We start from the raw sequence: 12,302 nt of genomic DNA on the forward strand, positions 1-12,302 counted from the left end.
AACGAACACACACAAACCTCCTTATACATATATATATATATATATATATATATATATATATATATATATATATATATATGCATGCATGCATCGTCCTTTTCTGCCGAATCAAAATTTCTACGATGTAAATTTTAAAGCCATTTTCTTAATTAATTTTTTTTTTTATTACATTTTCACCCCAAACAAGCCCATTGCCACTTTGGTGTAGGGGCCTATTATCAGGGGCAGCAACTACTGAGGCACTATGTTGGCATTTGGGCAGCAAGATGTCGGTTCACGTTACACTTGAACTTCTGCATGTCAGTACAGTTGGGGAAGCAGGGACCTGGAATGGAATTCCAGAGTCTAGCGGTTCTTGGGAAGAAACTACTGGGGTAGAAAGATCTTTTACATCTAGGTATTTCTACTGTGTAGGGGTGGGATTTAGCTGCCTGTCAGGTTTGTCAAGGGTATCTACGTCGTGGGGGCACAAGTGTCTGCAGTTCGTCAGAGCATTCACCATTAAAATACTTGTAGAACAGGCAGAGGGATGCAACGTTTCGTCGATGGAACAGAGGCTGAAGCTTTGATGCCAGTTCAGGGCCTATCAGATTTGCAACTCTCTTTTAAACCTTGTCTAGACTAGCAGCAGATGCACCAGCCCAAATGTGACAACAATATTCCATATATAGGCGAATGGTGGCCTTATAGAGGTACAGGATACTTTCAGGTGTCAGTAGTTTTCTAGCATGGTAGAGAGAGCCTACTTTCTTCGCAGTGGCCCTGGCAATGTTTTCAATGTAATTGTTCCAACTCATGTTTCCTGTGAACGTTAGACCAAGCAGTTTGAAAGATGTATTCTCAGATAGGGAATCACTGGCCATTGCAATTGGTGGCAGAGAAGGTGTCTTGTAATTATTGAAGGAAACAAGTTTAGTCTTGGCAGCATTGAATGTGACCATCCATTTATGTCCCCATTCCACTACAGATTGAAGGTCATCCTCTAGTGTTTTTGCCATTTATTTAGTTATGTGTTCATTTGTTTTCCTGTCATGCCTGTTATAGAGTGTTGTGTCATCAGCATATATACCCATCTCAGAGGCAGTTTTGTCAGGGAGATCATTAATAAATATTAGGAACAATAGAGGTCCAAGGATAAACCCCTGAGGCACTCCCGCATTTATATCATATTTTTTAGATATATAACCGTCGAGGAAAACCTGGATTTTTCTCTTATCTAAGAAGGATTTAATTATGTTTAGTATTCTACCAGTGATACCGTATGATTTAATTTTCCTGAGGAGACCCTCATGCCATACCCTGTCAAAGGCCTTAGATATATCTAGAGCTACCGTTCTGCCCTCCCCCGCTTTGTTCAGTGAATGGTATATACGTTCAGAGATTATAGTGAGGATGTCTGCAGTGGAATGGGCTTGTCTAAATCCATATTGTTTGTCAGTCAGCAGTTTAGAATCTGTAATGTGACGGACTAGAGCATGGTTAATTATGGTCTCAAATATTTTGGCGAAAAGTGGGAGGAGGCTAATGGGGCGATAATTTGATGGGTCAGTTCTTTCGCCAGAATTCTTGAATACTGGTACCACAGAAGAAGTTTTCCAACAGCCTGAAAAGCATGATTCATTAAGGCATTTGTTGTAGAGTTTGGAGAGAACTGGAGCTACTTCGGCTGAGCACTTTTTTAATAGCACAGCTGGGATGAGGTCGGGTCCACATACTTTTGAAGTGTCAAGGTATTTTATGATAGCATGCACCTGAGCAGGGGTGATTTTTAGATCATCTAGCGTGGCGCCTGTCCACAAAGGAGAGTCAGGTAGGGGGTGGTTGGAAGGGTCCAGTGTGGAGTTTGAGGCAAACCGACGGGCAAGCATATTAGCCTTCTCGATTGCTGAGCAAACAAACTCGTGGTTTTTGGTTAGTGGGGGGGTAATTGTTGATTGTCCATTATTTACTACTACACTGTTGTAGATTTTCCAGAAGTCACAAGTTCCTAATTTTTTTGCTTCGATGCGTTTTTTAGTGGTTTCAGTAAATTCTCTCTTAGCTGTCGCTATTTCTTTCTTAACGTTACTTCTAGTTTCTATATACTTCTATTTGTTTGAACTGGACTTATGTCGGTTAAATCTGCGGTATGCATGTTGCCTTTGAGCAATGGCAGTTACGCAAGTAGAAGTAAACCATTGGGGAGAGTGGGGCTTGCTATAAAATTTCCGCATGGGAATATGTGCTTCAATTGCTGTTTTGAACCATTCAGTGGTCTCATTTGCACAAGTGGAAGAGAAAAAATATTTCCCCATGGGGCATCTCTGATAAGATCTCAGATGGCTGCACAGTTAGCCTTGTTATAATACCTCGTTGTTTTGAGCACTGGCTCTTCAGTTTTGGGTCTAGAGTTTAGGGCGATTTCGACTATTATCACTGCATGATCAGCGTTCCCGGGTGGGCTGTCAGCATTTGTTATACAATCCTCGGGAACTGTGGTCAGAAACAGATCTAGAAGTGATGCATGTTGTTTTGCTGGTCAGGGAAACGGGTTGGAAACATAACGATTTGTGATAGGGAGTGAGATATAGCGAAGCTATGTGTTGTGGTGCCCGCTGCATCTGTGTGAGTAGAGAATCCAAGCTTTTTGTGGTGAACATTAAAGTAACCAAATACCTGTACTTGTGCGCTAGTGTCGAGGGAGAGTGCTGTGTCTATGCTGTCAGAGGCTTTGTTTATTATGGTGCAGTCCTGGGTCGAGGGAGAGCGGTAGAAGAAAATAAAAGTAGCTAATGTTATGTTGTATGTTTAGTCTAAAGCACATAAAGGCTTGATCGTCCGTTTCTAGATTTTTTTCTCTAGTCAGGCGGAGGGTGTTACGAATGTAGACTCCAAGTGCATGCATATGTCTGTCAGAGTCCTTACGGCAAAGTGGGAGATAGCCAGGCATGTTAAAGTAGTTAGAGGGGATGGAGGAGTGTAGGTTAGTCTCGCTTAGTGCTAAGATATCCGGGGTATTTGTTAGGAGAAATGCTTCAGCCTCAGCTAAATTAGTTCTAAGCCCACGGATGTTAGTGAATGCAAGCCTCAAGGGAGGAGGCAAGTTGAATTTGTTTGCCCCTAGGCCTGGTTTAAGCTTATTTTTTTTATTGTACTGTCATCGTGTTTTTAAAGAGTTTCAGTTAGGCAAGGGGTAGCTGAACAAGAGGTTATGCAGGGTATCAGACATGCAACAAAAGTAGACCACTAGCTGACCTTTCTTCAACTAGGACTGTGGCCTCAGGAAAACCCATCGGGGGTGAGTGCATGGTCCCTTTCCATGCACGACATGTCACTACAAACACCCCAATATTATACAACTGTTGATGGAGCAACTGCTCTAAGTGCTACCAAAGAGTTAGGGCTCCTGTACTACCAGTCGGAAACAGGAGCCAGGAACTGTCAATCCGGTCGCCTCAACCCATCAGAGGAAGGTCACCCTAATCTAATTGCACAGGCATGTGTGATACTCAAGCACTCCCAAGTGCCCAGTTTTGAGGGGTGGGATGTGTCAGGAGTGGGGAAACGGCATTCATTGCCCTAGACAAGAAACAAGATCTACCACTAAGTGTTTTGTCGATTCACTGTGATAGTGTCTCTGCGCCTAACTAATAGGCAAAGAAGGAGTATGGAAGCCGGGTGATAGACAGGCTATCTACTCCTTAAGCAATTTAGGTTTGCAGACTGGTAATTTGTTTGAGTCACCAGCTCTAGGAAGGTTGTCATCCAAGACTGGAGAGGCCTCCCTCCCCTTTAGTTTAGTTTCAGAGTTTTCCTTCTCCTAGACGGGTGATCTGGGAAAATCTACTGGGTCCATCAGCCCTGAGAGGGTTTTCTCCGCGCCTGGGTCCTAGTCCAGTTATTTCTGTGACCCCGCGTGGTTAGTTAGTGTTACAGGGTTAGTTTGTAGAGCTTATATATCTAATGAATAGTTACACTCCTCAAAGTGATTTAGGGACATGCAGTGGAAGCAGTTATGTGAGTAGGCTTGTTAGAAAGGCGTTACTGCGGATTAAGATTTTTACCTTTAGATTTTTCTATTTTTTAACTTCATGTTAGTTTAGGTACAGGATAACGTTATAGTGTGAGTAGGTATTAGGATTTGTGTTAAGAATTTTGCCCAGTCACTGTATATTTAGATTTAGGAGGGTTAAGATGCAGGTGCAGTACAGTAAGGGTATAACTGGAGGTACATTTTAAGTCATGGCGCATTCCGTATGTATAATTAAGTAAAATAGATATTTGGGCAAGTTTTCAATCGATGCAAATAGATAGAAGTTTTGTTAGTGTGTCTACTATTGAAGGGAGATAATGTCAGTTTTCATTTAAGAGTCATCGAGCGTTCTGCATAACAGGGAGTATCGGATTTGGTTTCGTATTGTTCGTTGCAAAACCATCTAGAAAGAGGCATTGTTATGTAATGAAGATCGCTTTGCATCCGAGTGCATACTTTGGCTGGTAAGTACCAAACTGGATAGGAATGAACTCTAATGCATGTCAGAGGTAAAAATTTATAGATGTTTAGTGATGACTGTTAGGCGGTTAGCATGTGAAAGTTAGGAGCTGGAGGCTAAGGATTCACTACTAAGGTGTGTGTAATGTAGGGTTTTAGTGGCAACTAAAGGGGGGAGAGTAGATTGTTAGCTTTAAAGGGTCGGGGTTATTAACTTATAGAATGCAGTAAAGTTTCATTAGGATTTAGAGTTTCAAGTATTGCTTTAGCTTGGGAGAAAGGATAAAATTTCCCCTTCTTTTCCCCTATTTTGCATGCAGGTTAGACATAAGCAGTCGTCTTGGAGGTAAAGAGAAACAATTATTTCGTCGTGATTCGGAATTCATATTTATAGGCAGTCATTAAGGTTGGGGACAAAAAAATTGTATCTATTCAGAAAAAAGGCCTAGTGACGCAGCTAAGATCACTGTAGAATTCAGTTACAGTTATACATTCCTTGGCCTTTTGGTCAAGATCAAAGTGTAGTATCTGTTCTTCAGATGCTGCACTTCTATTTCTTGTTCTCTTTCGGTGGAGGAGAAATCCTTCACGACTGAGACAATTTTTATTTTTGTACCTTTTCTCCACGTTAAAAAACGACCCTGGTGTCTAACTCTGTCCCGTGGGGAGACATAGTAAATAGGTACAATTATAGTAACAGTTAATTATAAGCTATATCTATAGGTTTGGTTGAGATATCAACGAGGCCTCTTTATTAATACAAGCGAGCATATGACAATTGTAGATATTAAGCATATTACTTAAACAAAGTTCCACTGACTTCTATGGTAGAAAAAATAAATCCACGTTTGTGTTAATTTCGGAAAATTTATCCGGCCTAAGGTATCTCTAGCCTTAGTTCAGAGCGTGGAATTTATCATTTAAGCTGGGGGAGAACGTGGTTGGTGTTTTGCTGGGGGGGGGGGTTAAAACTAGGCAAAGAAAACAAAAGACAAAGGCATATATAAATTATTAAAATACACATTACAAAATTACAAAATGAAATAAGAAATTTAAAAGGGAAGAAATAACAAAGTTAGTATTTTTAGGACTAGGATGATTTAGGATAACACTTAACTTGCTCCGCGCACCACAGCACTTCTAGTAACACGGCTAACCATATTTGGAGGAGGGGTGGAGAGATTTCTTTGATCGGATATTATACGTGTTTGTAACTAATTATATCTTCCGAATTCAACGCACATGTGTGTATATGTTAATTTTACCTTTTTTTTTCTTCTAACTTCTAAGGTAGATAAAATAAATTTAATTTATATAATTAATATAATTTAAATTTAAAAAATCGGCTTAGGCATTTCCGAGTTCATAGAAAACGAACACACACAAAACTCCTTTTATACAAACTTTCCTAAACCTCTAAAACTGCGTCTGAATTTCAAACTTTCACAAAAAGCACTCATCTAACTACAATAATTATCAACAATTTCTCTCATTCTCTACCTGTTTCGAAATCATAATGCAAATTTCATGAACAAAGTTTCTTTTCTAGAACTGTCAGCTTGTGGAACTCCATTCTACTGGCCTAGTTTTTAGCTGACTACAATCTTCAAATTTAATGTAAACAAATTCTTGTTGAGTTGTTCCCTTAAATAATCCAATTCTACCCAGTTTCCACCTTTAACGCTCCCTGTGCTGTTGTCTCAGTGACCACCGTTCACTTATTAATCTTTATCCTCGAATGATTTTAGGGCCTTGATGAATGGCGACTCCCTCGTAAAAAAAAAATTCACACAGTGATTCACTTTGTAACATAACTAGTTCTTTTTTCCAGCCATCTTTTACTATAAGGAACGTGTAGTTTCTCTTCTGATTTTCTTCCAAAACCAAATCTTTACTTATAACAACACAGTGATATGCAGAAAATAAATCTAAATTTAGTTGAGCCCTGTACGAAAGTTGCAAAGTCAATCACATATTGGAAACGCATGGCAAATCTCTATTTGCTGAAAAGTCACCTTATCTCAGATTCAGGTGTTATCTAATACTACATGCGTTGTATTGAATTGGCTTCTTCTGCTTGATTGCATAACATCATAATTATACATAAATAACTGACGCCCTTCTTGCACCTCCCTCCTCATAATTTTATAATTTTGCTAAAAAAACCTGAGCTAGATCAAAATTATGTGGATGACATCTGTTTCAGTATGTATAACATGGAGGAGACGTGCATATAGCAGCAAGCAGTAGTAACAGCAGCAGCAACAGTCAGCTATATGCAAATGACCGAGCCATGTTCAAGGTGTCACAGGGAGGAAAAAGGAAAGGTAAAAATTATAAAAAAAGAAAAGCGTGACGTAGAAGTACAGAGAAATACATGTGCAACACACGTAGACTGAGAGTCGCAGGGATAGACATGTCCTAAACATGATAGGACAAAGACATTCTTCTTCTTTCCCCCCTTTCTTTTTTTCTTTCTGTCTTTTTTTTTTCTTTTTCGCTTGTATTTTTTCTTGTCTTCCTTATCTCTTAACCTCTTCACGAATGTGTGTAGGGATGATAGTGGTGGGGCGGGGACATACAAGAGTGTAACGTAAGTCATACATTTTCTGATCACAAAAAGGTCTCATCAAATTAAAAACATTTTTATAACTGAATAACCCTGGTTAAATCTGAAACCCCTTTTAGCATAGATACGCTAAATCCACATTCCCTATTGTTTGAACCTATACACACTAGTATGTTTAAGATTTAGGGCAGCCATCAAACATGCATAGGAATACCTTTCTTTCTAATCTTCCATTACCTCTATCTCGATTATTAACGCCCCCTCCCCCATCCTTTCCCATTTATTCCAATATCTCAACACAGATTCAATTCCGCACCCCTATTGGGTCTTATTTACGTATAAGCAAATCTTATTTTTCAAAAGATTTGATGGAACCTCCAGATATAAACTCCCTGACATTTTCATTGAAAACTTTGCTTTCGTATCGCCTGAAGAGGTCTCTAGTTACTGGTAACTAGCTGACCAAAAAATGCTCATGACTTTGTAGCAACATATTACTGCTTATATAAAACAAACAAAGAATATACCCTGCTCTACTTCGGTATTGAGCACTCTGGTATTAACCTCGTTAAACTTCATTGCTTACTTAACCTCTGGAAAACAATAACCTCAGATTATATATCCAGAAGAAGAGTCGAAATGAAGATGAAATGTTGATGAACACATATCTCAGTTTGTTCCTTTTTATTTCTCTCTCTCTATATATATATATATACACACACACAAATATATACAACCTACTTCCACTAGTACATATATAACTAAACTGACAGTATATATATATGTGTGTGTGTGTGTGTGTGTGTGTGTGTGTGTGTGTGTGTGTGTGTGTCAAATGTTGTTTGCTATAAACCCAGTGATAAAATCAATTGTTTATATTTGAGAGTAGTAACAAATGACAATTATTCATTGCTAACTTCTTTTCCCTTTTTATTATCTCCCTTTCTCCCTTTCTCGCAATATTTTATATACAAAATGATTTCGATTTTTTCTCTGCCACTATAAGATAAGAAACTAACTTCCAAAACAACTATTTCACTCTCACCACTTATAAAGCATGTTCTGTGAAACTATGCGCACACTTCATCACCGTTTCAAAACTATTACCTTTATTCTAGACTAAATGCTTCTCTTAAATACATATTCTCACAATGATGTTAGCAAACACTTTTACTCTGCAACCCTTAAGTCCAAATTGTTTTTGCTATATGTAACATTGTTTTTGCTATATGTAACATTGTTATTGCTATATGTGATATTGTTATTGCTATATGTAACATTGTTATTGCTATATGTAACGTTGTTTTTGCTATATATAACATTCTTATTGCTATATGCAACATTGTTTTTGCTATATGTAACATTGTTATTGCTATATGTGACATTGTTATTGCTATATGCAACATTGCTATTGCTATATGCAACATTGTTATTGCTATATGTAACATCGTTTTTGCTATATGCAACATTGTTATTGCTATATGCAACATTGTTTTTGCTATATGCAACATTGTTATTTCTGTATGCAACATTATTATTGCTATATGCAACATTGTTATTACTATATGCAACGTTGTTATTGCTATATGGTTGGTTGGTTGGTTTGTTGGTTTGTTGTTTTTGTTTTACGGCATATGGACACTTTTCGGGTAATTTAATGCCTAATCAAAAGATTTTGAAGAAAATTTTTTAAAATAGAATATAGTTGTTGTTTTCACGTCGGTTTCTATTTAACCCATAGTTGGGACCCTAGCCGGTACTACCACTCCGGGTCAGAGGGGACCTGGGAGCAATGGTAATTAAAGGGTGGCTCCACACTCCCCAAAGCCCACCAGCTGGGGCCTCACACCTGGATATACTTTAAGGTCATATCCGAGACCACCATTGAGGGACATTTTCCCTCTGAAAGGGGGGCAGTCGGCTTATTCTAATGTCCTACCGACAGGGCCAATTGTTATATGCAACATTGTTTTTGATATATGAAACCTTCTTTATTGCTATATGTAACATTGTTATTGCTATATGTGACATTGTTTTTGCTATATGCAACATTGTTTTTGATATATGAAACATTGTTATTTCTATATGCAACATTGGAATTGCTATATGCAAGATTGTTATTGCTATATGAAACATTGCTATTTCTATATGCAACATTGTTATTGCTATATGAAACATTGTTTTGGCTATATGCAACATTGTTATAGCTATATGAAACATTGTTATTGCTATATGTAACGTTGTTTTTGCTATATATAACATTCTTATTGCTATATGCAACATTGTTTTTGCTATATGTAACATTGTTATTGCTATATGTAACATTGTTTTTGCTATATGTAACATTGTTATTGCTATATTAAACATTTTTATTTCAATATGCAACATTTTTATTGCTATATAGAACATTGTTATTGATATATGTAACATTGTTTTTGCTATATGCAACATTGTTATTGCTATATGCAACATTGTTATTGCTATATGTAACATTGTTTTTGCTATATGTAACATTGTTAGTGCTATATGTGACATTGTTATTGCTATATGCAACATTGTTATTGCTATATGCATCGTTGTTTTTGCTATATGCAACATTGTTATTGCTATATATAACATTGTTTTTGCTATATGCAACATTGTTTTTGCTATATGCAACGTTGTTAATGCTATATGCAACATTGCTTTTTCTATATGCAACATTGTTATTACTACATGCGACATCGTTATTGCTATATGAAACATTGTTATTGCTATATGCAACATTGTTATTACTATATGCAACATTGTTATTGCAATATGCAACATTATTATTGATATATGTAACATTGTTATTGCTATATACAACGTTGTTATTGCTATATGCAACATTGTTATTACTATATGCAACATAGTTATTGCTATATGCAACATTGTTTTTGCTATATGTAACATTGGTATTGCTATATGTGATATTGTTATTGCTATATGTAACATTGTTATTGCTATATGTAACGTAGTTTTTGCTATATGCAACATTGTTATTGCTATATGCAACATTGTTTTTGCAATATGTAACATTGTTATTGCTATATGTGACATTGTTATTGCTATATGCAACATTGCTATTGCTATATGCAGCATTGTTATTGCTATATGTAACATTTTTTTGCTATATGCAACATTGTTATTGCTATATGCAACATTGTTTTTGCTATATGCAACATTGTTATTTCTATATGCAACATTGTTATTCCTATATGCAACATTGTTATTACTACATGCAACATTATTATTGCTATATGCAACATTGTTATTACTATATGCAATGTTGTTATTGCTATATGGTTGATTGGTTGGTTTGTTGGTTTGTTGTTTTTGTTTTACGGCATATGAACCCTTTTCGGGTAATTTAATGCCTAATCCAAAGATTTTGAAGAAAATTTTTTAAAATAGAATATATTTGTTGTTTTCACGTCGGTTTCTATTTAACCCATAGTTGGGACCCTAGCCGGTACTACCACTCCGGGTCAGAGGGGACCTGGGAGCAATGGTAATTAAAGGGTGGCTCCACACTCCCCAAAGCCCACCAGCTGGGGCCTCACACCTGGATATACTTTAAGGTCATATCCGAGACCCCAATTGAGGGACATTTTCCCTCTGCAGGGGGCAGTCGGCTTATTCTAATGTCCTACCGACAGGGCCAATTGCTATATGCAACATTGTTTTTGATATATGAAACCTTCTTTATTGCTATATGTGACATTGTTTTTGCTATATACAACATTGTTTTTGCTATATGAAACATTGTTATTTCTATATGCAACATTGTTATTGCTATATGTAACATTGTTATTGCTATATGCAACATTGTAATTGCTATATGAAACATTGTAATTGCTATATGCAACATTGTTATAGCTATATGAAACATTGTTATTGCTATATGTAACATTGTTTTTGCTATATATAACATTCTTATTGCTATATGCAACATTGTTATTGCTATATGCAACATTATTTTTGCTATATGAAACATTGTTATTGCTATATGTAACGTTGTTATTGCTATATGCAACATTGTTATTGCTATATGTAACATTGTTTTTGCTATATGTAACATTGTTATTGCTATATTAAACATTTTTATTTCAATATGCAACATTTTTATTGCTATATGAAACATTGTTATTGCTATATGTAACATTGTTTTTGCTATATGCAACATTGTTTTTGCTATATGAAACATTGTTATTGCTATATGTAACGTTGTTTTTGCTATATGTAACATTGTTAGTGCTATATGTGACATTGTTATTGCTATATGCAACATTGTTATTGCTATATGCATCGTTGTTTTTGCTATATGCAACATTGTTATTGCTATATATAACATTGTTTTTGCTATAGGCAACATTGTTTTTGCTATATGCAACATTGTTATTACTACATGCGACATCGTTATTGCTATATGAAACATTGTTATTGCTATATGCAACATTGTTATCGCTATATGTAACATTGTTATTGCTATATGTAACATTGTTATTACTATATGCAACATTGTTATTGCTATATATAACATTGTTATTGCTATATGCAACATAGCTATTGCTATATGCAACATTGTTATTTCTATATGCAACATTGTTATTTCTATATGCAACATTGTTTTTACTACATACAACATTGTTATTGCTATATGCAACATTGTAATTGCTATATGCAACATTGTTATTGCTATATGCAACATCCTTGTTGCTATATGCAACATTGTTATTGCTATATGTAACATTGTTATTGATATATGTAACATTGTTATTGCTATATATAACATTGTTTTTGCTATAAGCAACATTGTTTTTGCTATATGCAACATTGTTATTACTACATGCGACATCGTTATTGCTATATGAAACATTGTTATTGCTATATGTAACATTGTTATCGCTATATGTAACATTGTTATTGCTATATGTAACATTGTTATTACTATATGCAACATTGTTATTGCTATATATAACATTGTAATTGCTATATGCAACATTGTTATTTCTGTATGCCACATTGTTATTGCTATATGTAACATTGTTATTGATATATATAACATTGTTATTGCTATATGTTACATTGTTATTGCTATATGCAACGTTGTTATTGCTATATGTAACATTGTTACTGCTATATGTAACATTGTTATTGCTATATGTAACATTGTTATTGCTTTATGCAACATTGTTTTTGCTAAATGCAACATTGTTTTTGCTTTATGCAACATCGTTA

General features: G+C 35.9%; 1 protein-coding gene and 1 pseudogene across 1 annotated transcript in view; one reads left to right on the forward strand and one right to left on the reverse strand.

Moving 5' to 3' along the window:
- Positions 1-4,958: 4,958 nt before the first annotated feature.
- Positions 4,959-5,186, forward strand: LOC145296529 (U2 spliceosomal RNA; annotated as a pseudogene).
- A 4,228-nt stretch (positions 5,187-9,414) lies between these two features.
- Positions 9,415-12,302, reverse strand: part of LOC145296191 (uncharacterized) — an 86,808-nt gene continuing 83,920 nt past the window's right edge. Inside the window, exons 5-6 of the mRNA XM_080142401.1 lie at positions 11,705-12,221; positions 9,415-10,191 (exon numbers count right to left, since the gene is read on the reverse strand). Coding sequence (XP_079998527.1) covers positions 9,415-10,191; positions 11,705-12,221 — 1,294 coding nt within the window. The remainder of the gene's footprint in view (positions 10,192-11,704; positions 12,222-12,302) is intronic.

This window comes from Euprymna scolopes, chromosome 16 (assembly GCF_053919585.1).
Source record: "Euprymna scolopes isolate OS-2025 chromosome 16, ASM5391958v1, whole genome shotgun sequence".
Classification (NCBI taxonomy): Eukaryota; Metazoa; Mollusca; class Cephalopoda; order Sepiida; family Sepiolidae; genus Euprymna; species Euprymna scolopes.